Consider the following 27917-nt stretch of genomic DNA (forward strand, 5'->3'; position numbering starts at 1 on the left):
GTCCAAGATGAATGATCCTCTTGTTTATTGACAAATCGTGGTGGATCACCAAATGACCATTGCATTTTTCTACGGTGAAGGACGCAGCAGGATGCCTCTTGTTCTTCCTCACCCCTTGACTCTTCATATAACTGAACAGTGCTAGGTTGGTCTTGTGTTACTGAAAATGATCATGAATGTTCATCTCCAGCAACATGAACAATATCGATATTCAGCCTAAATTAATGTAAATACCTGACAATACCCAGAAATCCAGTAATAATGCAAGTTCTTCTCAAGCAGTGTTATCAGTCCCACCCCATTCACTGCTGTTAACTATGGGCAGCACGGTGGCTCAGAGGTTAGCACTCTGGCCTTTGCAGTGCTAGGTGGCAGGTTAAAATCTTGGCCAGGGCACTATCAGAATGGAGTTTGCAGGTTCTCCTCATGTCTACCTGGGTTTCCCCCTGTACCCCGATTTCCTCCCACATTCCAAAAACCTGTTAGGTTAATTGTCTTTACCCCAAAATTGACCTTGAGGGACATTGGATTGTGAGCTCTGCGTAACATGTTGGTGCTATATAAATACTGTGTAATAATATTAATAACAGCTGAACAGCACATCCCTGTAATGTTATGGCATTGATGAATAGATTGATGTGTTCTGTAGTTCTATCACACTTTCTGCTGGGAGTATGATACTGCTGTTCCTCCAGAGATACAGTGCAGAAAGGGAGCTTTGTCTCCCTTGGATAGGATATGGCACGAACAAGCGAAATTGAGCATGTAAAAAGAAAGCTTATACAGTAGCCATATCTAATAATGGGAAAACTGCAATATATTAATTTTTTTTTTTTGGGGGGGGGGGTTTATACATCATGTACCACAAAACTGCTGTAAAATGTATGCTATGCTATACATTCCCCAGACTCTGTATACCATTGTATATTCATACCATTACACCTTGAATCGGACATTTGGCTGTCCATTATATTGGCAAATAGATGTAAAAACAGATCTTTTATCTAGAGCTTTTTTAAAATAGGTTTTCATCAGGTGTCCCTTCCTGGAGGACAGGGAGAGAAAATAACCACAAAAGCTTACAATCTAGTGACATCATTCTGTGGAATAACTGGTTTTACAGTAAAGGCATTCCCAAGAAACATGCAATGTTCTAATTAAATTTGTCAAAGCTATGGCATTATCCACTTTAAAGCTGTTGTTTTTGTCCATGAGGCAATGTTATGAACGGTTTCAGAAGATGCTCTCCTGGGGGTATCAGATAGCAGATCAGCCTGCAGCGCTGGCCGTGCTGCCAGCCGTGCGATTTTGGCATCTAGAGTTTGCAAGCAAGTTATTGGCAGGGATCAGCTGCTGGGCCCGCTTGCTATCAATGTGCATTAACAGTTTTCGAGAATGGGGTAACTTACAAGGCCATCACAGCCTGCCATAACAGCCATCAACCGGCTGCCAGCACAAGCTATTGATTTTCTTGTCATTAATCTAAAGGCTAAACATCTACTCCAGTACAGGATTTGTATGCAGCCAATCAGCAGCCTGAGCGCGCCAGGTAATCAGGAACGCTGACTCATAGACCAGAGCAGAACCAGGAACCGAAGCCTCAATGCAGCAAAAGAGGATTTATATATTTACAATGTTTGCTGCAGTTAAACAGAACAGGTTCATTGATGCTGCAATGTAAACAGCCCTTTGCTTGTTTTTTACCAAGAGAAAAACCTGAATGTGTACTAATCCATAGCAACTAGTCAAACACCTTTTCCTGCTTGCTGTTTAGGGCCTGACATTTGCAAGCAATGTGACCAATTGTGACAAAGGACTGCTATATTGGCAAGGAAGTGTACTCACACAAACGGTGTTCAGAATTTTTCGAGAAGCTATGGTTTAGAAACAAGCTAAAATAGAGGATTGTGGGAAAATATGTGCTGACATGGATATAAAAAAGATGGATAGAAATAAAATAAAAAAAAAGTAGCAGAGTGAATGAGGGTTTGGCGCACAGCCGAGTTTCTCAAGAGATCCTGCTGGAAGATTGAAGCCAGCTTTCTATGTGTAATTACTGGGGGACTATATGATGAGATGCAGAGCGTATGTGCAACGTTAGTGGAGTGGCCAGGGAAATTCACCATCATTAACCCATCTAGAAAATATCTCCAGCCGCGGGATAGGCGATACTGATGGGATCAAGATTGGCCCCGAGCAATTACAGGCCAGAGCTAGACCTTTATACTACTTTCACCATTATAGGGATACTCTTAACCCATTCTGAAGAGTAACAATAAAAAATGGCATTTCAAATAGTAATATAGATAATAATACCTGGATGTCCGCCAACATTTTGTTGTAGGTGTAAAACCCTTGCTATGGGCCAAAAGTGTAACAAGAGATTTTTCATTATAGTCCTAAAATCTAAATGTGAGAAGCTATTACATGGCTCTTAAATTATGTATTAGCAGCATTAGATGGCTGAGTGCTTCCATTCTTTGGCCATACGCTGCTAATTGGGGTTGAACTTTACAACCTGAAAATGATGTTCTCTAGGAAATGGACTCCTTAAACATTAACATATTGTACCATATAGTGCTAATGGCTAGTCGTAGACACATCACCTTTTCCTGTGAAATAGGTACTTGTTGTTAGAAGAGAATTCAAATCATCTTCCCTTTTAAAGAGCAATTCAATGCAAGAAATAAAGTCAATCAATCAACTTCTAATGCTATGTGGAGAAAGCAGGAAAGGCCCTCAATTCACCCTAATCGGAGTGCTACTTGCAACTAGTCCTTCACTAGTGAAGTGGGTGTATCTGCTTTCCCAAGTCTAAACTGTGAGCCTACGTAGACATGTTTCTATTTGGGTCAGTATAGTTTGCCTCATCATATAAGACTAGAAATACAAAAGCTAAAGGAAAGAGGCCAAATGCAGATAAGCAGGAGGTAAACTGCATGCCAAATACGCCTATCAACGAATTTTGAGTGAAGTCTAAAACATGTTGCATTCACTCTTCACCACAGACCCTAAATTCTTTTCTAGTGTATAACCACTTCAAAATATCCAAGAAAACTAGTCAACAATGAACCAGAGAGGATACAACTGCTTAGTATCTATCCTGAAACAGCCAAGCAACAAGCTTTTTATTACAGAAGGCTAGCAATGCAAGCTCCAGACGACTTCTACACAATGAACCAATAATTTTAAGTTTTCCCTGCATGACATAAGTCAGTTTGATAATATCTCAAACAGGTAAGCCAAAAGCGAGTTAAGAACATGATCTTCAAAAGCAAGAATGTGAACCATATAAAGCAAAGTGAGTAATTTTCAACTTTGACTAAAGTTTAAAGAAAGCTAGAAAGAAGGATAATGCAAAAGTAGGTTCTAAAAAGCACAATAAAGTGTAGTAGTAGTTCGTGATATACACCTATTTATATATACATCTATTTGCTAGTGCTTCACCTTAAATAACCACAGAGTCTATTCCGGTGCCATCATTAACCACTGTTTCAATGTGGGAAGAGCCCGATTAATGTGATGCACACTAGCAAAACAACAGCAATGATTTTGGACTCATAAAATGAGGCCTCTAACCCTTCGTTCATAGTGGCACTTGGTTATATTGAAAATTTATTTTATGGAACATATGGTAAGATGGTGATAAAGCACCCAAAGAATTAACAGCTTTTAGTTGACAGTAATTCTGTTCAGATTATCTGTAACGCCATTCTAATTTATTCATATTGTATGCAGCAAGTCGGCAGACTCCCAAGTAAACCACCTGCTCCTCCAGCATAGATCTTGGGGTAATGAGCACTCTTCCTGTTGAGGACACCCAAGGACAGGCTTGGAATGGTCGCAAAGGTATTAAAAGAAATATAAATGTGGTTCTTTAATTTTGCAGTTTGCAGATTTTGCAACACAACTTGGAAGACATTGAAAGTTGCCTTGATATTACCTTTAAGAAAGAATAAGGGTCTGTGTCAAGCTTTGGGTGTATCAATGTGCAAATGTAGCTTGCTTTTGATTTACTTTGAATTTTCAGATCAGTTTGAGATGCTTCCGAAGTCATTCAAAATTGACTGGTAGATGCATTTTACCTTTTTTCAAGCTGCAACAACTTATTTTAGGCAGTTTTTAGTGCTCCTATGGAATTGTACAAGGAGAATCCATATTTGAGACAGTTGGTATTTTATACAGCATAATCTGGAGCAGCCTTTCTTGAACTTTTTACCATGGGGGAGGGGGACCCTTGAAAAAAACTCCATATGGAACCCCTGCTGTAATTACTATACTCACAGCTCACTACAATAGCATTACATTGCTGGCCAGTGGGAATACCGTCACCCTTACAAATAGCCAAAAAGATCATTGGTGTCATTTAAACTGAACCTAAGAGGCACAGATTGCTCATTGCTCAAGGCCCCAGGAACCTCTGGAGGAATTCTGCGTGAGAAACACTGAACTGAAGAATTTGCCAAAGTGAAAAATAAAGTAAGACAATATGGTGTTAACTGATTTATGAATCGTATGCACATTGTGTTAAAATTTAGGTCCACTCCATTCTTTTAGTAATCAATACCATAGTGTAAATTGGGTACATACAGATTCCAGATGAATGTATAGGCCTCTGGTTGCTTTCTCTAGTGGTGGAATGAGATTAGGCCATTTATAAATCTCTCTGCCACTGTGAACCACACACATCCACATGGAGCAATACTTTTTTTACCGCAGAAGACGATATATGACCAAGTTATGTAAATCATTATTTGAAAGTGTGCTTCCTATTTTAAGAAGAACTGTTCCAAAAAAGGACAATATGCTATGAAAATATAGGCCTGGTGAAATATACACCTCAAAGTTGCCATTACGTGAATGTAGATTGAGATAATATCGAAGCCCTCGTCCCCTTGCAAAATGACTGAAGTAGAATGTATCATCAGAGACACTTCTATAGCTTGCAAATAGAAAGTGCACATTCATTTATATCTTCTCCGAAGGTCTTCAAAGCCACTAAGCACAAATATTTTTATACTAAACGAAGGCTGAAAGTATGAAAAAGAGCAACATGTCAAGCTTATAGAAATTGGCTTTTCTGTAGCCTGTCCTCACCGTGTGGCTCCAGCGTGCTGGAATCTCGGCCGCTCTTCATTCTGCAGCCATGTGTCTTACCGTCTACTTTGCATGCCACAATCTTGTCCTGGAAGATTCACATTAACGCTGATAAATGACTTTTGAAGCAGGGCGCACAGCTTAGGTTAATCTGGATGATCACAGATGTATGAGTGTCACAACCTAGCTCTTCTTCACACGTTTACAATTGTGCCATATTTCCCACATTTACAAGTGCCACCCGAGGGGGCCTCTTGCTGCTGTCAAATTAGCACATGGGAAGCTCAGAACAGCAACCTCCTGCCCACATAACAGTCATAGGAATCAGAAAAATAAACATGTCAGAATTCTTTTTTAATCTCATTCATTAACAGAATCACAGCACTGAATTCTTTTATATTTAACCTGTTCTAGCTATGTGACGTAGCACAGTAGTCCATATTTAGGAATTATTTCAGGTAAAAAGGCAATATAATCTCCAGAAATGTAGTCTCACAAATGTATAGCTGTACAGTTTTACACACTGACTGCTTCCCTATACCAGCTGAAAACTGAAAAGTTTATCTTGGACAATTAATAAGGTAGGGAAAAAAATCAAATCTTTAGCACAATCAGAATCCCTCAGCAAACCACATTTCATAGGCTTGGCCTATTACTAATATTGACCTGATGCCAATGCTAGTAAAAAGGACACGGCCATACATACCAAATGTGATTCTGGGGTGGCAAGGATGAGAGTAAACCATACATGCACCCTAAACATGTCAGAATATATTAAAGCTAAATAAATTCAATAAGTAGACTAGATTGGCAGCATGGTGGCTCAGCGGTTAGCACTCTGGCCTCTGCAGAGCTGGGTCCCATGTTCGAATGTCATCCAGGACACTATCTGTGTTGCGTTTGCAGGTTCTCCCCATGTTTGTGTGGGTTTCCTCCAACATACTAAAAACATGTGGTAAGGTAATTGGCTCCCCCCAAAAGTGACCTTAGACTACATTTATGACATATGACTATGGTAGGCACATTAAATTGTGAGCTCCTTTAAGGGACAGCTAGTGACATCACTTTGGACTTTGTATAACGCTGCCTAATATGTCAGCGCTATATAAATACTGTGTATTAATAAATAACAACAGATTTTATCATTCATTGCTATGTATAACTGTGCTCTGCCTATCACTTTTGCTTTTTATATGGCAGAAGACAATTGACATTGCCTTGCTCATAATGTTTATACAAGCAAACACAACAACTTAGAATTCAATACGTGCACATTAGAAAAATGTGTGTTCTCATCACAAAGGAATGGTAATTCTGGCAGCAACAGATTACCCTGTACTGCAATGCCACCTAATCTATGCAGGCAGTGTTACTGTACCTGTCAAATTGATGCATGACGTGAAGGCTTCTGAAAGCACTATACAGAATGCTAACCTCATATAACATAATATTGATCACTTAAGTCACCCTCTGGCCAATTTGGAAAACTTTTACCGGTTTATAGTTTTACCTAAACTGATTTTTTAAAAACCTCACAGGTTTATCTAAACAGAATTCAAGTCGTGTTTTTAAAAAGCACAGTTCCTCTAACATCAATTCATTCTTCATATAGACTCTGAATTACAAAAGCTCCCACCTACCTGCTCTGTTCTCTTACATTAAAAATCTGACCCAGCTATTCCACTACATAATATAATTGTGCAGAATAAGCAGGGGCAGAGTGGGGAACCTCAGAATTATGGATAGAGAGCTCATTTAATTTAACAGATTTAGATTTCCTCAGCGGTGAAATGCAAAAAGAGGTTATAAAAACTCCCAAAGTTACTAAAACTCCCAAACTCCCTAAAATAATTCTAATCATACTAAAATGATTTCTAAGACCACAAAACCTACATAACTTTTAAATATTTATTAACACTCAATACAATTTTCATATATGTGGATATTATTAAAAACAAAACGTCTAGATGAGGAACCCACTTGCAAAACGACCTGTGACATCCAATGGACAAATGGGCAGCATTCAGGAGTTACTGTAAAAAGGAGAAAAAAATCTTCCAGAATGCACACACACTTTCTGAAGAGATTTTGGAGGTCTTCTTTAACAGCAATATTGATCTATCTGCATATCTGTAATCCATGCAAACTGCATTATTCAGGTCTTTCCATAAACAAGACCATAATATATTCATCTTCGATTACCGAGGCTGCACACTTTACTGTCACAATAAGGAAATGCTCCATTCGTCATGACAAATGCTTCCTATCTCATTAGAAATGATACACGATTTACTTATTTTAAATTAAAGTCTAGGGCTTTCATTTGCTTGGGTTTTAAGAAGTGCTGGGATGCAGCGGACCACACACATGCACATAGCTATTTTCCGGACATACAGCCAAAGCACAGGAGAAGAGAAAGTGACATGGTAAGAAAAGGGAGCTTCTTTTTTTTTGTTTTAAGGCTATTTTGCAATTGAGATTATAAAACATAATTAAAAATTACACATGAAAGGAGGAAAGCGGGAGAGAGGCAGAAAAGGATTGGAAGCGTGAGTGCGATAAAGGCCTGTGTTATCATCCGGAAGGGAGGGAGCCTCGGGCTGTTATCATTTAATTAAAACCTCTGAATATCCGCGCTGTCTCCACCTAATCAAAGGGGACACAAATAGAGAGACGAGGTGGGGGCGAACAGAAAGGAGAAAAGCGGATTGGTAACGGCAGAAAGACAGGAGAACTGTTTGGAGGGGATTAGACGAGAAAACAGAACGATGAGAATGAAACACGTTAGCGACAGCTCACAAACTGAGGTGAACCAGAAATTTTGGCTAATGAGGAAAGATGGGGTGGTTGGCGGCTGCAGGGGATGAAAAATGCACAAGAAAAAGTGGAAAATTAAAATAGGGGGTGCATGACCAACAACGACAAAGGACCATAAAGGCAATGAAAACAGCAAGAACTAAAATAAAATAAAAGAATAATGATAGCAGAATCAAACACAAATGGTAAAAGAGTGGGAAAAGGAGGAGAAGGGAGGAAAAAAAGTTCAAGGTGGGAAAGCTTCAATGAATGTATCCTTTAATCCCAAATCAAAGCTAACAATTCGTGGCGAGGGGTGGAATCTGTATAAGTCAAAAAAAGGAAGTGATGAAATCAAAGCTTATCTTGGTACAAATGAAGGTGCAGTAAAAAAAATTATCTCTCTATAACAACGTAAAGAAAAAAATATATATCAAGATGGGGTGGAAGCAAAATGCAGAACCAGAATTCTGGTTCATCTCCGTACCAATTAAAGTGTCCATGCAAGGAAGGAAAGAAGGAAGCAGCGAGGGACAACTACGTTCAGCCATTCATCTGTGTGCCAATTAGGGAGTGGGAGGAACGAATATGATAAGAAGGTAAACCAACATTACACAGTTCAACTTAGAACATCAATAAAATGTTGGTGATAACAAAGAAGAATATTCCCTTTATTTTTTTGTATCATAAAAAGCATAAAGGTTGCCACAGACATGTGATCATTATACTATCCTTGGGATTTAAAGAAAAATTGGATACAATTGGGGATATAAACAATCTTTGAAAATCTATAAAAAGGTTGTCTTCTGTAGGGGTGAAAGGAACAAATGGATATTGGCAGCTTTTTTAGGAAATAAAATAGTAATGACGTTGATATGACCACCATCTGGGAATGCAGGTTACCTGGCTCTTTCGGCTTCTTAAGTTCAGGTAACATGTGGAATATGAAGTCATAATTGGTTTGTTCTATTGATATTTCTGATCAGCGACAACATTAAACACCCAGTTTTTCCTAACACCATGTGTGTCTAGAACTCTGCTAGGGAAAAAAAGATCTTTCAGCAAGAATTCTAAACTTGACCAAAGTGCAACCATCAGCTAATGTCATGGGGCAATTACCTATTGAATGCTTCAACAGTCCAAGTAAAAGGCCTAGTTTTTACTGGACATGCAGTTTAATCAGGAGGATCAATGACTCTTTAAAAGTGGCAGTGGCTCATCTTATGTGTCAGCTGAAGTTGAGGTTTCAGACAAATGGAGCTGCAAAGCAAGCTGGCCTGCTGAGTTGTCTCATAGCATTTTTGTGATGCCACTACTTTGCTATTCACGGTTCTGCTTGCTAAAGGTTTTACCATAAAGAAGCAAATCTTTCTCTACCAAGATGGTTTTCTCTGAACAAAAACACAGTATAGAAAAAGGGTATGGAAAGTCAGTAATGAGAAAACGATCAGCTGCAGGGAAACCACAAATAAAATTGGTGACCAATAGTCTATTGCCCTATGCCTATTTTTGGGCAAAGATTTCAGAGCTCAGGTCCCCTTTGTCCCTAGGTGATTTTTTCTCTGCTACTCCCAGTATCCTATCAAACGATAACTTTCTTCTTAGGATAAAAACTTTATCATTACATTTCAGTGAAACTAGCTGGCTAAAAAATTAGGAGTGTATAAAGCTGCGTACACACTTGCAATTTTTGTCGTTGGCTGCAAGATGCATGAACGATGCTGTACATACAGCACCGTTCATGCTCTATGGAGAGGGGAGGGGGAGAGCGACGGAGCGGCAGCCTGCTGCGCGCTCGGTCGTCCGGACGATGGACGACACCGACTGTACACACGGAAGATTTTCGCCCGATAATTGGCCGATGCCGATTATCGGGCAATAAAAATCTGCCGTGTGTACGTAGCTTAAGAATGGTTTAAGGCAGCGGTCGCCAACCAGTGGTCAGTGATAAAATTTCGGTGGTCCGCAGCTCTGGCTGGGGCGCCCCCACATGGGGTCAAGAAAAGGATCCCCGCCTGGGGGGTGCACCGGCATGTGCCCCATATGGATCGCAGGCTCAGGCAAGTGGGCGGGTTGTGTTTCTGGGTAAATTTAGTGGTCTGTGGGTCCGAAATGGTTGGGGACCACTGGTTTAAGGAATTTCTAAGAATTGTTCTAACAACATCTCAGAATATGCAGTGTACAGTCACAAAAAATCATATAATATTACTTTTTTTTTCTATTTTTTTTTTAATGGAGTTTCTTGGTAATAGGGTTACTTGAAGGAATATGAAAGATAAACAAATTGACACATTTTAACCTCTCATGTCTTGGTTAATAAAGGACCTAGGAAAAGTTGTGCACTGAAATTTATGAGGACAACTTCACATTTTTGCATGTCACATCTGTCAGAGAGCCGAGAGATAATGAACCATGAGGTCGCCTTTCTTGTACTACCCAAAAAAAATGCACAATGCACAACACAATGTGTTGATCCTCAGAAACAAGGTTAAACCAAAAAAAGATACAGCATAAATTTAATTGTGTATGGCAGTAATTGTCCTTTGAGTTTTCATGCAGTATAAAACTTATAGCTGGTTCTCCTCCTCAGCACAACAGAGCTGACACTGGCTGATCAAGTGCAGCAGACACAGTGGATTTACGAGTGGCCAACTGGTGTCCGATACAGCTGGGATATTACTAATCCCATAATCCTCTTCTGCTTGCAATAGATTGATCCTCTTCAGAACCCACAGCACTGATCTTCACTACTTCTTAGGGCTTCAATCTCTTTTGGTCCCCCCCCCCCCCTCCACTGCTACCCAATCTTACTTAGTAGCACTGACTAATCCCCCAATTCTCTTTTGCAAAGACCTCCAGATCCCGCAGTGCTAAGTCTATGAAATCATGACAAAGAATGGCAGGAAGTAAATGTGGAGGGAGAACACAGAAGAATAACAAGTTTAGTAGATTCTTTAGAGGTAAAGAAACAAAATGTGAAGAACATAAAATAAGACGAAAATAGATGCAACCAAATAAGGTCACAGGATGTACACCGCAAATCTGAAAACAAATCTGCAACTGAAAGCAGCAACTTTCATTGCTGCAAAAATATAACTCTTGCTTAGAACTTAAAGCCCAACTTTAAACTTGGATAAAATTGAAGAGTGTTTTAATTTTTGGCACTATATTCCAGGTTGGGATGAAATACTAGATTGTAAGCTCTTCGGGGCAGGGTCCTCTCCTCCTGTATCACTGTCTGTATTAGTCTGTCATTGTCATTAAATCCCTATTTAATGTACAGCGCTGCGTAATATGTTGGCGCTATATAAATCCTGTTTAATAATAATAATAATAACTCTATTGATGTAAATTTTTGGCACGGTACCCAGACCTGTGCATTTGGCATGACCAAATTAAGGACCCTACACTTCCAGTTAGATTTGTATTTTAGGCTATATAAGAAGACAGAGAGGAGAAAAAGTAACAACTAGGGCTCCCATACGACGTTAGAAAACAGGCAAGAACTATGGCAGGGAATCTCATCATGAGAATATTCAGAAGGTAGAAAAAGCCATGTGGTGACTTCCATGCTTTATCTATAATCTAAATATATGTTTTGGGTCAACCTTTATTTTATCTCCAAGCAGCCATGACTCCCCAGAAATGTTTAGCTTTAATAACGCTCCAAAGTGCATATACAATGTACTGCCTATGATCCAAAACTGGAAATGAGCTTTAACAAAACACCCACCCCATACAGATTCTAAACAGTGATGCCACTGCACTATGCCTTAGCCATGCAAACAAGAAGAGAGTGGCTCAGAGTCCTAGCATGGACCATTTCAAATGCAGCCACAAAACAAAAGTTGACACACAGAGGTGGGCACGAGGCCAGATCAGCGAGGAATCTCTGAGCAAAGTAAGGCAGTATTCACAACTCTTGGAAACTACAGAGCCTGGATCGAACACCTCACATAACAGAGTGCCAAAGAACAAGAGAAAACCAGAGGCACACCTACACAGCTCTTTGCTTCAAGCGCTGCACTGATCAATACCAAACAAATGGATCATTGTTTGCTAAATTGCCTCTGGTTTTCTATCCTGGCCTTTACTTGTAATGCTCTGTCAAGGCTGAGGGGGTCAAGGGGAGCATGCATAAGCAAAAACCCAAGTGGAAGTGTAACCTATACAACAATGCAGAGCTGTTCAGTCAGCTCCTGCCAGAGCCACAGGTACACTGTATGAGCAGCCAAGATTTACTTTTACTGCAACGGCCGTCCCCATCTAACCTCAATAGAGATGGTTTGAAAAATACTTCTGATTAGAAAGAAGCAATCATTACATTTAATTTGGCAATACTGCATTTATTCTGGTTCACTGTGAGCATATTACTGTTAGCTCCATTTAAAGAAGGGTGATTTCTTTTCATTTAAGCCGGGATATATTCTACAGTTACAGAACAGGCAAAAAAATATATGGATTGTGTCAGTGTGTAACAAAAATACATAACATTAACTAGCTTTAATAATCCTAAAATTGACCTCAGTGCACATATAAGCCACACATTAATAAAGTTTTGTAATCTATAATACAACATATAAATGTCCTGGCGTGAAATTTTTTGTAGTTCCTGTACACACCAGGGAAGGGAGAAACTGCATAAGAAAACGACAAACAGTTGAGCTGCAGTGCCCTGACAAACAACATACTGATAAAGAAAAGAGCACAGTTTGTTTGTCTGCTGATTGCCTTTCACTATCCAGTTACAAGCTGGGGGGTGGACAGGACCTGTAAATGTTGCTTAACTGCGGCAAAGAAAAATCAGGTCCCAGACCGGGCAGTATTGTGTGGCAAAGATCTTTAAATTCCAAAACCTTATAGCGGAAACACAAACCCTAATAAAGTAAGATATCTTCTTTATATGGATTTCAACTACATATTTGTACATTTGCCAAGAGTTTTAAAGTTAACATGTGCTTCCCACTTAAGGCAAGGCAACAGATGTACCTAAGATTACTGGAACTCCATTTTATTTTGATAAAACTAGTTGCAGGTTTGCCTTGAAAAGTCAAGTTGTATAACTGGAAAGGTACAAGGTAACAACACTCATAGCAGCACTCTCAAATATCATTACCCAAAAAAAGGTCCACCCACAACTGAAATACTACTTTTAGTAGCAGATACAATTTTTCTAATTGAAGAGAGAAAGGTAAGGACTGCATGGAGCTCCTCTGACTTGTATGCAGACTGGATAATCTTCTCTTATTTCCAATGGATACTGGACTGCTGCAGGCAACAGCTTCAATTTTTATAAATAAAGCTATGTTGGTCAAGCTCATCTTTGGAGAACATTTAACGTGTGTACAGCTTTCCCCCAATGTCCTTTATCAATTCACAACCAATTGAAAACTACTGCTGTGCATCCCAATAGAGGAGAGCATAGCAGGGTGCTGCTTGCTTATCCCATGCTCTCCATAGAACATAACAGAGCATACAGTGCTATCACGAAAGACAGTTTTCAGTGACAAACATCTAACATCTTTATGGGGCTTTAGAAGAGACACATACACAATGATAATAAGAAAAGCACCCTTTTATGAGAGTTTTATTTAACCTTGGCCCACTGTATATACAATGGTAAACAATAGGTCTGAAAACAATGGGTCTTTGTGCAGGAATAACTTCAACAAGACATTAAAGAAGAAAAGAAAAAAAAAGAGTTCAAGTACAAGAGGAAGATGGTGATTCACAGATCCGTACAAACATCCCTACTTTAGGGAACATCAGTGGAGGAAACAGAGGTCTGGTCCACACTGGATCATCTTAGTCGTTTTGAATCTTTTGTGTCTCACTCACTTGCAGGCTTTGGAAAGCTCTAATCTTACTCTAATTGGTTTGATGTCCTGGCTAACAAACTGGTATCTGCAGCCAGGAACAGATGGATTAGTGGAAGTGACAGTCAGGAAAGGCGATGGGAAGAGGAGGGGGCAAAGGCTGGGATATGTGTTACAGAGGTGAGGTTAGGGTGTTAACTCTATTTGAGCTGATTTCATAAAGAGGATGATCCTTTCCAGGCTCGTGTTTTCACACCCAGAACAGGGATGCTCACTGGCAGCCCATGCTAAATCCAGAGACACCAGAACAGTCCACAGCCCAGAAGCCTCTGTAACAATGGCAGTTATATTTTGCACCTGAGTCACTGGAGAGCTCTACAAGCAGCAGAGAAGCAAATGCAAGAGCAGGAGAAGTTTTCCGCTAATATGGGTGTGATTCAATTAGCAGCATTTAACGGGAAATGATTAGATGGGATGGCAAGGTAATGCATTTACAGCCAGGGAGGGCGAGCGTGTTGGGGAACTAACAAGGGATAACCTCACATATTGGAGATCCAGCAGCCGAAAATGGAATTATGCCCCCAAGGGCTAGAAGCTTCTAATTGAATAAGCTCATAGCAGATAGATGAAGCGGCCCAGATACATCCGGAGAGGAAAGAGGAGATTGAGGACAAGGGCTGGGGAGATGGGAGTTGATTGGCCTCTCTTTGTGTATAACAATAATCCTTCACTACTTGAAGTTTTATTCTGACAAGGAGGGGAAAACATGCATGTGCTTCACTGTGCTTATATTAAATGTATAAATATATATTAGGTAAAATGTGTGTGCACATCTTTACAATTTGGTTGTGGAAATTTTAGTTTATTGTTATTATGTCATAAAGAACTTATATATCACTGTTGCAATGAATTACAAATGGACAGACTGGGCAACAGCTGTATGTTTGCACAACTTCTGGTCTCCTCAAAAAAAAAACCAAGAAGATTGGTCATGGGAAGAATGAGTTTACCTGCATGTAGGAAGTACTTTTATCACAGATAATGTTCAGTGGTCTGCTCATGAGCCATTTATTGGCTCAGTGGGGTAATTATAGGCATAGAGGAGTCTTACAGGAAAAATGAATAATTCAAATTAAATTTGATATTTTTCATCACTTAAAGTAACAAAAATGAAAGAAGGAAAATATCCTCAATGGATACATAAAAAAAAACAACAGCTTTTTTTTTACACTAAATACACTTTATTCATTTGGATATAATGTCAATAGGAAGGAAAATTCACTGGCATAGGCAGTCACCCAGACTTGGGCAACCTCATCCCCAAAAATTGCTCAGTAACAAACTGGCCAAAGATAAGGTTGTGCCTTTGTAATATTTGGCTAGCTTTCACCTTACTGATCTGTTAAGCAGAAGACAAAGACTGCAGACACCAACACATGTAGCCATTAGATTAAATTCCTAGTTCAAGTGTTTGAGTTGAATGTTAATTGGCACCATAACTGTAATTGGTAAACATAGGGAAAATATCATAGGACAAGAGCAGATATAGAGTATCTAATACATGCTGCTCTCATAAGAAACGTCCTGGGTCTGACCAATAAAAGCTGTCTGCATTGGCAGTTTCTCTCCCGTAACCAATGTGTGGCTATTAAAATGTATAATTTGTGTACTTCTGCATTAGCAAGGTATAAACCACAACCTGTTTATGAATTTTACAACATGGGATTTGTGAGAATTAACACATCAATTACTTTAATTCACATAATTATGACCACTTCCTCTACTAAAAGCTGATTTGTAACAGAACACAGTTCCCTAGAGCCAGGATGAGTCATCTTTAAATTACATTTTTTTAAATATGCAAAGTATAGATGTAACTAAATCGCCATCTTGCTGGGGGGGTATCAGTATGGAATAAAACACTAATCATAAATGTATAAAAAAAATCCTGTTTCTTCTCAAAATGATAATGCACTCTAATATTAATTTAAATTAAAGTAAACCCATCTTCAAATTGAAGTAGTACAAGCCAAAAAGTATGTTCTTGCTTTGGGTACAGTGGGGAAGGGTTATAAATCTGTTTTTGTCTTTTGTTTTAAGCCTTTGCTCCTACTGGGTATATTTTATAGTGTTTATGAAAACAGAAAGGGTAATTCTAAAATCTATTATTTTTCATAAGAAGGAAGTGGAAGGGACATATCTCCTCATTCCAGTCATATTAATTGGGATGAGAAGGGCGATGGCCCATTATATAGAGGTTATCAGTTTTCTTCCTGTCCATGGGACAGGAAGTAAAAAAATTCCCCAAAAATGAAAACAAATCTATGCAGCGTATGTTGAGACCCTTGGAGGGGGCCCCAGGGCCAGACTGCTCTGCAATGAAGGGCTACAACTTCACCTTACACAGCCGTGCTGGTCACATCACATAGGCAGATGATATTTCCTTGTACAGTTTTGTAGATTTTTCCTTCACCTCCTCACCTACAAATCTGCCTGCCTATGGGACAGTTTGTATTACCACTTCCTACTAATGGCAAATCCCACTGAAATAAGTTCAAGCAGGCACGGTAAAGGTGTATGAAACTGCTAAAAAAAAAAATCACAAATATTCAGAAGCTCAGTTCAGAAGTTCACTTATATGAATATCAACTGTGTATTTAGCCTGGAGTTCCACTGTAAGCTTTCCATAGAAATCAGGGAACAGTCAGACATGCAGCCTGAAGCATAAACATGAACTTTTGGATCACTCTAGTATTGATATCTGTGCTATGTAGAAGGGAATGGGTAGGAGAAGGAGACTGGAGCACCAGGGAAAACAGCAATCGAAAAAAGTTTAATATTTAGAATGCTAAAGCTTTGCCATGGACTGCTTTGTGCTGTGTGCTCAGTATGTATAGCCATTGAAATTTTAACAAAAAATGAGCATCAGCATCATGTCAAGTGTGATCTATTTTTTTTATTTAAATTTATATATATATGTAAACTATAGAGTGCCGGAAGTCTTCCTATAAATGATGGTGCACAGACCAACTACCTTGATTGTACCTGATGCCTTCTATATTCCTGTTTGCAGACAAGTAACATTTTAGTTTAAATCCACTAAAAACAACGCCTAGCCCCAACAATGTCCCCAAGCCTGCGTGGGCAGCGTTAGGATCTGAAGTAGCTCAAGTCTAAGTTCAGTAATCGTATGTGCCAAAAAAATAATGTCCACTGACAACCTGAATATACTGAATAAGCCATCAATAAGTTTTTACTCCCCTGATGGCACTACCATATTGCAAGCTGACAATGCCAGGATAAAATGGCTTCAAAATTGTGAAAAATTGTTTCAGGGACCACAAGACATTTTCACACATGTATCGGTGCATTGATCCAACTCCCCTAACATCAATACAAGATCTTAGTGAAAAATAAATACAGAAGAGACATTGGGGAAACGTCATCAATGGTGGATATATATATAGATAGATATATATAGAGATATAGAGATATAGAGATATAGATATATAGATATATAGATGATTTCCATAAACATACATTTAAGTATGATAGTATGATAAAATGCAACATTAAATTTAGAATAGTTTCATAATTAAAACTATTTAATAGTGCCCCTTTGATTCTAGGTATGTCGTGCGCTTAAGGTGGGCATTTCACTTTTGATGTGGTAAAAAAAAAAACCATTGCACTACTGAACTTAATTTAACCCCATATCTAATGAATAGACATTTTAATGAAGATCAATAAAAAAAAGGGTATAACACGATGACTTTTTTTACATTTTTTTGCTGACCCACAATGTAATGGAGGCCAGCAGGTCTTATATAGCAATATAATATATGCCCATGACAACCATTTACAGTTTAATTACAAGCCACAACACAACACTACCAACAAACATTCAATGTTTTCTAAATACACCAGCTATTTCTTCAACCTAGCAGTTAAGACGATCTGTTTACAGACAGAAGCAGGCAAATTATTTTTATCAGTCTGTGGTTAATATAACTAATCCCTAGTTAACAATCTCTATCTTCATGTTTAAGTCCTTCTAAGCTTTCAGCATAAAGACAGGATTAGTGAAGAATCTCCGCTGTGATCTCCCCAAAGAGGACATTTTTCTAATTGGGGTGTACAAGTCTGAGGGTCAAGCTTACAGGGATGTCCCTAATTATAGACCGGGCAGTTAAAATGATACACTCATTGCCTTTGTCTTGTGATCATGCAAATCATAAAAATAAAGTAAAATGGCAAAGCTAAATAAAGAAATTAGGAATGTGTACATTGATGGTAGCACCCTCTGACCACTCTTGTGATAAGTTGTATGTGAGGTGCTCCCATATACACATATGTTCATGCCAATAAAAGAGAATGAAATGGGAATACCATGATGACAAGGAATACTGGGAAAGAACATTTGGATCTGCTTATTCTACTTGTTGCTGGAGATTTAACCTCTTGTTTTCAATCACCTTATTAGACTTTCAAATTGTTAGAAAATCACTATGATTAGCAATTGATTAGCCAATCAGATAGAACAAATGGGCTACCTATGGACTATGATACACAAGAAGTATGCAGTAGAATCTTGCAGAAACTAATAGCTCATGATCAAAGCATTACGGGATCATGCAAAATTTATTGTATGTTTTGCATCCAGCTTAATCTATAAGAAGCCACTTGCTCCATCTGTTTAGTAATCAGTTACTTCTCATAGTAAATCATTGATGGTGATTTTTGTAGCATGATTGAGCCTCTGTAGCTTTGGACAGGCTTAGAAGCACACGATTCTGAACAGCTGGGGAATAGCGCAATCATAGACACAGACTGCCTAATGACCTTAGTAATCCATGCAGCAGATATTCTTCATTACTAGTTTCTTCATTATTAGAAGAAAAAAAAAAGAATTAAATATTTCATTGCATGGAACCTGCCATTCTAAAAGAATTATATAGAGATCTACCTAAAGTAGGAAAAGTAGAAAAAAGCTGTCAAAACTCTGACCAAAAAATAGCAGGGGATAGTCAGGTTGTTTGATAAACAGTCACCCTAAAACAAACTTTCCCAAATGAGAAAATCCAAACTGAACTCTAACAGAATTAGAAAAAAGACTAGATATGACATTATTATTTTAGTGTTGTCTGTGTCCCAAATGAAGATTTAAACTCACTTTCTGCCACAACGACTGGAAGAAAAGGAAAAGAAACTTATAAGCTGTGATTCATATTCTACCTAAAAAACTTTTGGCTAGAGAAACCGTCACATTGTTGAACTTGGGTTGGTCTATTTCCAGCTCAGACCACAAAAAATCGCATCACAATGCAATGCATGCAGAGCATCTCTCCTCGAATTACCTTACAGAACCAACAAAGTTGATTTTCAGCATTCTTATGGTGTGTGAAAAATCAAGGTACAATAGATTTCCCATGAATGAGCATTTGAAAGGTGACTTAATGACTTCTACAGAAATATACTGTTTATAGTACATTAAAGTGCGTATCATACTAAGCAGAATTTTCAATGACAATGTAAAATAATTATTCCTTACTATTGAAAATGGCACCAGGTATAATGTGTGGATAAAACAGGCAATGATCTCTTCTAAAATATTTCCCTGTATGCAGTAAATTGTCATAAGAACAGTATATTTCAATTGTGCATGCAGCAAACAAGGTCACGTGAGTTGGGAGCTCTTGGGATGATGGGACAGCAAAAACAATTGTGAGTTCTGAAGAGAGGAAAGGCTCATATTTGCCTACCAGAGCTACAGCAGTACATAGTGACATCGATTTGCCTTTCTCTATGCACTAAAAAATGCTTGAGGGAATCATGAACCGAGGAACATGAGAAGGAATAATTGTTCTGTCTGTTTAAAGGGCACACACAAAGGAGAGCTACTGTCTGCAGTACACAACATTCACTACACTACAAGGCCAGCTGGAGCTTGAGCTTATGAAAAAGTCATTCTGTAGCTCTGAAAAGAAGCCAGCAAACTCCTCGGAATACATTTTTCATGAAGATACAGCAATACTGGAAAGGTCAGGTCAACCTATAGCCTGCCATATATCTAACTGAAAATTCACTGTCTCCAAATTGTCCATTGTGACTTCCTTGCATCTCATCTTTCTGAAACCACTGGTTACGGTTATGCAGCTCTTCACAATAAAGAGACTGAATGTTCCATTTCAGAAGTCATCAAATGAGGCTTGTTAACATCAGTTACATTGATTAACATGGTTAAAAGCTGGGGCTTAACTCAATTCACAGCAACGCATTAGACAGTGAGTGGAGCAATGGAGGAAGGAAGTTGGAAAGGGCAAAAACTACATGGAAAAATACCTTGAAGAGATTACAGCTATCTACAATCAGGTATATAGGACAAGAGACGTATGACTTTCCTTGGACACAAACACTTTAAGTTTAAACCACATTCACAAGTGATAAAAAACAAAAAAGTCTTAGCTGAACATTCTCACTTTTGTTAGGAAAGAAAAAGATCTTTTTACTGGAAGGATTTGTACACAGGCTTATACCTTGCAAGGTGGCTCATAGGAGACTAAAGAATTACTGCAGAAATATACTGATGAATATATATCTCATGTTAAAGCTAATTTTATTTTAAGTAGGGGACGTCAGGCGATTTATTGCAGAAGTTCTTGCTGTTGCAATCTTTTACTGCTCTGTATGGTGATCTGTAGGTAAACTCCAAGGCCTGTGGGGAACATAAGTGCTTAGAAACCCTTTACATACAACATTTGATCTAGGCCTTGTATGCTGCACTGCATTCTACTCAATCCATGCATATTAGGCCAATAAAAACTATTCATAAGTCACCATGTAATAGACCACAAATGCCATTTAAAAAAAAAAAAGTTGTTTGGTTAATTGTATTTTGTATTTCATTCATATAGAGACCAATAAAATTAAAAATAGAGCAATTCATTTTATCTTACGTTTAAAAAAAAAAAAAAAAAAAAAAACTTAATCCTACTAAAACCTTAATAATTTACCTATTAAGATGTAGTGACCCTGCCCCTTCTGTAAACCATTTTCAGTTTTTTTTTTTCTATTTTCATTTCTACTGTTATTTTCCTACCAATTTTTTTATACTATTATTATCTTTCCTCCTGCACAGTTACACAGGCTCCGGTACTGCAATTATTTATATCTTACTTATGGATTTTGTTCATACACATTGTCAGCTTCTCACAGCATGCATTGGACTATGCTGCAAGTCGGATGGAGCCTGCCTGGTTTCCTGGATATAATCTAGCCCTTTCCTCTGCAGCCTTACTATCCTTGATCCTTTTATTTATTTCAGATAGTGCAATCAGAGACTCTATCTCATGTGGGTGTTATTAGAGCTGCCTGTTTTAAGAAGGTATGTACATCCCCCTGCCAGCCAGGTATGAAGTTTTATTTAGTAATTTCATTAGAATTTTAATGAGAAGGAAGAGGAGGAACCATGTGCCCATAGTCCCTAAGCTTGTGACATCACAGGCTGGCACGGCCCCTTCCTGGCCTGCAAAGATTGTTTGCCATATGCTGTAGGCAGGAAATGTATGGGATGTCAAATTACCCCTGCCTACAGCACGTGGACGCTAATGTTGGTATCCAAGGAGCTAAAACGCTCATGAGATGAGGGGAGTCTCTGCCCCTATCCCTCAAAGCCTGGGGTGGCAGAGGGGAGTACATGTCACACGACTGCTGCAAAGAAAAAAAAAAAAAACTGGTATGTGCAGTGCATGCATTTTGAGTTTATTACCATGGTTTGCTGGAGCTGTTCTCATTTATCCACTTTTCTAAACACAAAGGGTCACCGAGGATAAATCTATCATATATTTGAATCTGTTATTTTTCTGGTATTCTCGGACTAACCTCCTGGGCAGTTTATTTCTGTCCAAATTTATGTCTAAATTTATTTTACAGTATAATTTAATAGTAGTATAATAAAGTTTGAAACACAAAATCATGTCAAAACAAAAAATAAAATTAATAAAAAATTAATTAAAAAAAATATTATGCTCATATTATACTGTAAATTTTCCGGAAAGACAATGTACTGCTTTTAGAAATATAAATCCACTGTAATGCATTCAATACAGGTATTTTGTATTGAATGCAACACAAAATAATTTGAAATTTCCACAACTCCCCCAACGCAACGGCAGCATGCACCGACGTCCCTGGGAACTCCCGGGTGACCCACCAGATGCAGAGGATGCCGGCCGGTGGATGCGAGAGGACGGGGATCACGAAGGACGCCGACGGACCAGGTAAGGCTCTATTTATCATTGTTTTTCATTGTTTTAGCTACCCAGAGTGTGACTCGGGGTACTGCTTTCAGCATCTTTTTATACTCCAAGTCACACTGGGGAGGTTAAAAGGTAGAAAAGAATCTATAAACTGGTATATAAAATGTAGTAACAAAAACATGGGATAGCAAGCATGTTAATGTGCCATAATTACTTTTAGGGCTCCTTTACACTTATAAGCACATGCCTTGTGATGATAGAGGCATTTTTTCATGATGTATTGGGCACCACTCAAAATAGATGGTCAGGTGTACACAATGCATTATTTTCAGTGGGTAATGCCCGAATGAAAGTAACAAGCAATCTAAAATAGAAAAGGGATCCATGATAAGTCTTACAATCAGAAATATGCATAGGCTCCCTAAAATGCTCCTAAATCCCCCTGTATATTTACCAGAAAGGAACACTGAATCTTTCTGGAATCTTTATTTCTCCCTCCAACAAAGCCTTATGAAATCAGCAGTATTGTGTTTATTATTATACTGCTTTTACTATATAACCGAGTTTGAGTGAATGATAAGAATAAGCAAACATCAAAAGTTGTGAGCTCATATTTTGATTGCAGTCCAATTTAGCTAGTGCTGTACAGAGCTGCAGAGAAGGTAAGGTAAATTTTAGGCTTGTTCTATCAAATGTACTGCATGCTGTTTTGGGGCCACGTCATATACTTTAAGTGGGATGGCCTTCGTGAATGAAAGGGCATTTGACAACATAAATATCCTGCTGAAAACCTTTTATTTATGTTAAGTTTAAAAGTATTTTTAAAGTGTAAGTTTTGTCACTGTTTAAAGAGTCAATCATGAAAATTTTTTTTGGCAATCAAGCCTACTGATTTCATGTTGTCCCCCTAATTCTGTCCTACATCACTAGAAGAACCATGTTTTAGGATGGGAATTAGAGATAGGGTTCCATAAGCAAAGCCATGCCTTGGTTTACGATGCTTCAGATTCAGAAAATCTAGTTCGCTTCATTTTTAAAATATTGTAGCCATAAGATTGAAATAGGCTTAGTCTAATAGAAGATCATTGTGTTGCAGTGAAATGGCAACTGTTAGACTTCATTTTTGTACCACAGTAAATTGCTTTAGTAAAGCTAGGATAACAATCAATTTCATGACCTAAGAAATAATATGTGGTCAACCTCTTCTACTTCTGTCTTAACAAGTTGCTGAGCTACATTTCCTCATCACAGTTGCAGAAGCTGTTGTGCTGAAATAGGAAAAATGTTGAAGTGCTATATGTACTGGAAAACGCGAACATTAAAAGTGAAATGCTACAGACATAGCTACAAAGCAGGCGGCCTGGTGATGGTGCAACAGTGGACAGCGTGATTACGAGGCCCTGTTCTCCTCCTGTTCTTACCAGTTTCGGGATGTTCCATCTCACCGATGCTGCCATCAGGGGTGGTTCTCTCATAGTGGTCTTCTGGGAGAGCCAGGGGCCCTATTCTTGGCCCAGAGGATGACTTGCTGCTTGGGGTCTCTGATTCCTCTAGGCCGCTGTCATAGTAGCTGTGCTGAGAAGGGTCCTGGATGTCAGGTGCCTGGTTGGATGTAGAGAACGTCACTCGGCGATGAGGTGCCTACGGAAAAGATGAAACGTAATGAATGCATTGGATTCATAAAACAAAACAGAACGTATTAGTCTATTCACCAAGGTTGTGCACAGATTTTAAGATTTGTTATTTGTAGATAGGCTAAAGAAAAAAATTAGGTTTTTAATGAATTGTATCTAATGTATTAAAGCAAACACTAATGCTCATAACAACCAATTAGCTTACAGTTAATACAATTTTTTCAATTCACATTTGTTATTTCAGCCCATTTATCATTTATTACCATTGATTGTCCTTTATCAATCTTTTTAATATGGTGAACAGGTGAACTCTTGTATTACTGACCATTGGACAAAATGCCACTCTTACAACTTTGCAAAAAGATAATTAGGGATCAATGATTTGTCCTGAGAGGCACAAATTGCTCATTGCTTAAGGAACCTCTAGAGCAGTGTTATTCTTCCAGAGATTGTTAGGAGTTCCTTTGGCAATGGAGGGATGTGGATCTCTTAGGTCAGTTTAAGTGACAGCAATGGACATTTTGTCTATCTTTAAGGATAAAAATCTTCCTAATGGTAAGTAATGTAAGATACATTCTTCCTACCGACAACCACACTAATGCACTGTGAGCTGTGGATATAGTGAATATAGCAGGGATTGCAAAAAGACCTGAAAATTATTTCTAGGGTTCCCCCATGTTAAAAAATGTCACTGATCTGGAGGTGCCTTGGTACTTTCGGGTAAGTGACTCAATGTTACTAAGATAGGTGTATTGTCACACATTAAGTCCTTGCCTCTGCTTAATAAGCTCCAATTTCAGCGAATCATAACTTACACAAGGCTTTCAGGGGCAGAGTAGTGTGACAAGGGAGCAAAAGCAAGTTATGTACTCATCTGCAAAGGAGAATATACCTAATATATATAAAAAAAAAGTGCCCCACAAAGTCAAAGTACAGATCAACTTCAAACATGCAACAATAAATCCCAATTGGCTCTGCATTTACCCATGCAAGTCAAAGTGGGGAATAGGAATTTCATATCCAACCTTTTTACTGAAAGTTGGGGACAATTTTTGTGAAGAGTAGTACTGTACAATTTATTCAGCCTTCATTTATATCTACAGCTGAAACAAAATGTTACACTTGTAATACAAGAAGTCGATTTACCCGTGCAGCAATCCACATCATTACAAGCTATTGTTATTGAGTACACAATATGCGTAAAAATCATATCATTACATGCCATTGTTATTGAGAACACGATATGCACAATTTTTACATTAAAAAAAAAATCAGCTTTCCACACATATGGCAATGCTAATGACCAAGAATTTATTGATGACTGAAATAACTGAACGCTGCCCCCCCCCCATTAGGGTCAAATAGTTGCATAGGAATATTGTGAAGTAGGCACTGAATCAACCGATCTATTATTAGACAATAGGCATTACTTTGGGTGCTATAGAAACCAACACAAAACGAACAGAACAAACAGAGTTCTTTAATAAGGAATATAATCAAAAAAGGTCTTCTTGTCTCTTGTCATGTGACACAATAGTTTTCATGTTCATAGCATTGCATCGCTTTTATGGATTTAAAAGGCAATCCGATGTATAAAAGTGCACTGAAAAGTATTCAGTATTAACGGTAATTTTGTAAAAGATTTGCATTACTTCTTAAAAAGAAACTGTTCATAAGCACCTAACATAGTGGTATCTTCATAATCCACTTGTTGGCCATTATGTGCCAACAAACATGGAACTTATATACAAAATTATTGGGAAGCAAAATGTAACTTTTTGTAAAAGATCTCATCTGCACCTCTAACCCCTCCACTTGGATGCTGATGTGTGCAGAGAACTGGAGTTCAGCCTTCAAGAGGGTTCAAACTTACATGTAAACCCAGAAAAATTACCACTGCCAGACTAGTATATGTCATCATAATATAAAGATACTGTACATTATAGCTAACTAAACTATCTGAGTTAGAAGACATTTACATAAGGAATATATATAGCAACAAAAGGTTTCATGCTTTATCTTTGCTTCACCTTTAAGCACATTCTCAGCTGTTGATTCCTTGCAGAATTTTGGTCAGCAGGGAATGTGTACATTGGCGTTACCGTGACATAAGGTGACCTACCAGACCCTGCAATGCTCTTGAAGTTTATGTATAGGACAGGAAAACAAAAACATTCCATTCATATTACAGGAATTCCTGGATCTCCCATTGTTTGCTCCCTTAAAGTAAATCAATTATAGCTGTGTGGCCATTGTCAATCTCATAACGGAAAACCATGTTATTTTTGACCATCTATAGAAAGAATAGGAAGCGTAAGAGCCACAATGTTTTATAATGGTTTCGGCTACATTATTGGCTCCATCGGCACCCACTGCGGCATGGTAAGTAATACGCTGACAGACTGAATATAACCCCATTAGGATTTAGTGGACAATGAGCAATACGTTAATCAATTCACTTATTATTAGACAGGGTGATGTATATATAGTAACTGATAAGAATTAAATATGTCTTATTTTATATTCTCCTAGCTGGTTAACACATACGAAAAAAATTGTTTTTATTCTGTATTCTCAATTATGTTTTTTTGGTTAATATAGGTTGGCCTTTATTGCTTCTCAACAACCCTCACAATATAGCACTCTATTTGGTCTTCCAGCACAGATGAGCTTTAAAAAGGCCGTGTTGTTAGACCATTTTTTTGCAACATAAAGATTATATCAGAATCTAATTCCTTAGTGTAGGTACTCAAAAACCTTAAGAATGCTGTTGGGGACCATCATCCAGGATATATCAGCAGCCCCAGAAGACTCAAGTGACACTCAAGTGACACTTTAGTAATCCTCTTTATTTTTCCTTCTGCAGGCACATATAAAGTTAAACAGAGGTGAAGTATGGAAATGAGGTGTTGCACAGAGATCAATAGAACAAATGGGAGAGGTTTATAAAGTGACAGGAGGGAGGTGCCTGTGTTGGGACTTATTTCTTCCTGCTGTAGTCAAAAGCTCAATAGGCAGACTGACAGTGAATATAAGAATATAGAATTGGAATATTCTGCAAGGAAACGCTGGAAATTTCCATTTTTTTATTGCTTTTATGCGTAATATGCCGTTTGCTGGCAATATCTCCCCAATATAGCCATACAAGTGGCAATTTTTGCCAAAATTACAAAACAAATAGAAAACAATTTTTATCATCTACAAGAAGTTGGGCCCAAACCCACTACAGTCAGGAGCTTTTTGGGACTTTGGCACCACCACTAACCTAATCCATACAAAGGATCCCTCACTATCAGAGGATATTCTTGACAGTCTGTAGACATCAACTGATATCAAGACAGTGAAGTTATATTTGATAGGTTTCAAATTCAGGTTTGAGGATCTACCATTATACAGGTCTCCCTAAAGCTATGTACACACGTCCAATAGTTCTCGCCCGATATCGGCTCAAGGCCGTTATCGGATGAAAATCTGGCGCCTGTGGTCCATACGACCGTTCTGGCGGATACACGGACGATGAAGGATCATAATGCAAGGGAAGGGGGAGAGCGCGCAGCGGGGTGCCGCTCTGTCGTTCACCCCCTTCCCTCTCCATAGAGCAGAATGGTGTTTTATGTCTAGTACTCGTTCATGCATTGTGCAGTGCTTAGTTGTTGGAAAGGATCGTGAAAGATCCTTTCCAACGACTATAATTGCACGTGTGTATGCAACTTAAGACTGATTTGCCGAGATGTTTGCAAACACCAACAAAAAATGTACTTTTTTTGCCAGTCCAATAGGCTCATTGTCCAGAATGTCTTTAGTCTAATGCAAACCTTTTCACTGAACGACCAAGTCCACTAGGCTTTGTTGCAACTTTTTTAACAGTATTTGAGCTGCATTTCTGTCCTATGTAGAAGTGGTTAAGTCCTTCAAAACATGAAGTTGAAGCCTCATTGTAAGAGCACTGACAACCTTGTTTGGCCTTTCTGCTACTGTCAAGGCCCATTTTATTTCTGGAAGAGCGGAAAAGAAAAAATAGCATCAATAACACTTTTGTGATTATAAGCAAATTTTGATCCATGAAAATTTCTGTATTCAGGTGCCCGCACAGTGGAGATGCTGGCCATTTGTCTCAGGCAGAGATGATACCTGTATTAAGTAACAGATGTTTATGGAGATTCGCAGATGCCTGCTTTCAGAATCGCACTACTGATTTCTTCAATTGGCTGCCTCATGTTTTCAGATAAAAGCTTTCAGGACATAAGTGTTTTTGCAAGCCGGCATCTTACAAACATCAGTTAACCAATAAAAGGTCAACAAACAGCGAGGAAAAA

The 27917-nt window shown here is 38.4% G+C and overlaps 1 protein-coding gene across 4 annotated transcripts in view; it reads right to left on the reverse strand.

Moving 5' to 3' along the window:
- Window positions 1–27917, reverse strand: part of PCDH1 (protocadherin 1) — a 142015-nt gene that overhangs the window by 13978 nt on the left and 100120 nt on the right. For all 4 annotated transcript variants that reach the window (XM_072400596.1, XM_072400598.1, XM_072400597.1 and 1 more), the window contains exon 4: window positions 23389–23608. In XM_072400596.1, coding sequence (XP_072256697.1) covers window positions 23389–23608 — 220 coding nt within the window. The remainder of the gene's footprint in view (window positions 1–23388; window positions 23609–27917) is intronic.

This window comes from Pyxicephalus adspersus, chromosome 2, assembly GCF_032062135.1.
Source record: "Pyxicephalus adspersus chromosome 2, UCB_Pads_2.0, whole genome shotgun sequence".
NCBI lineage: Eukaryota > Metazoa > Chordata > Amphibia > Anura > Pyxicephalidae > Pyxicephalus > Pyxicephalus adspersus.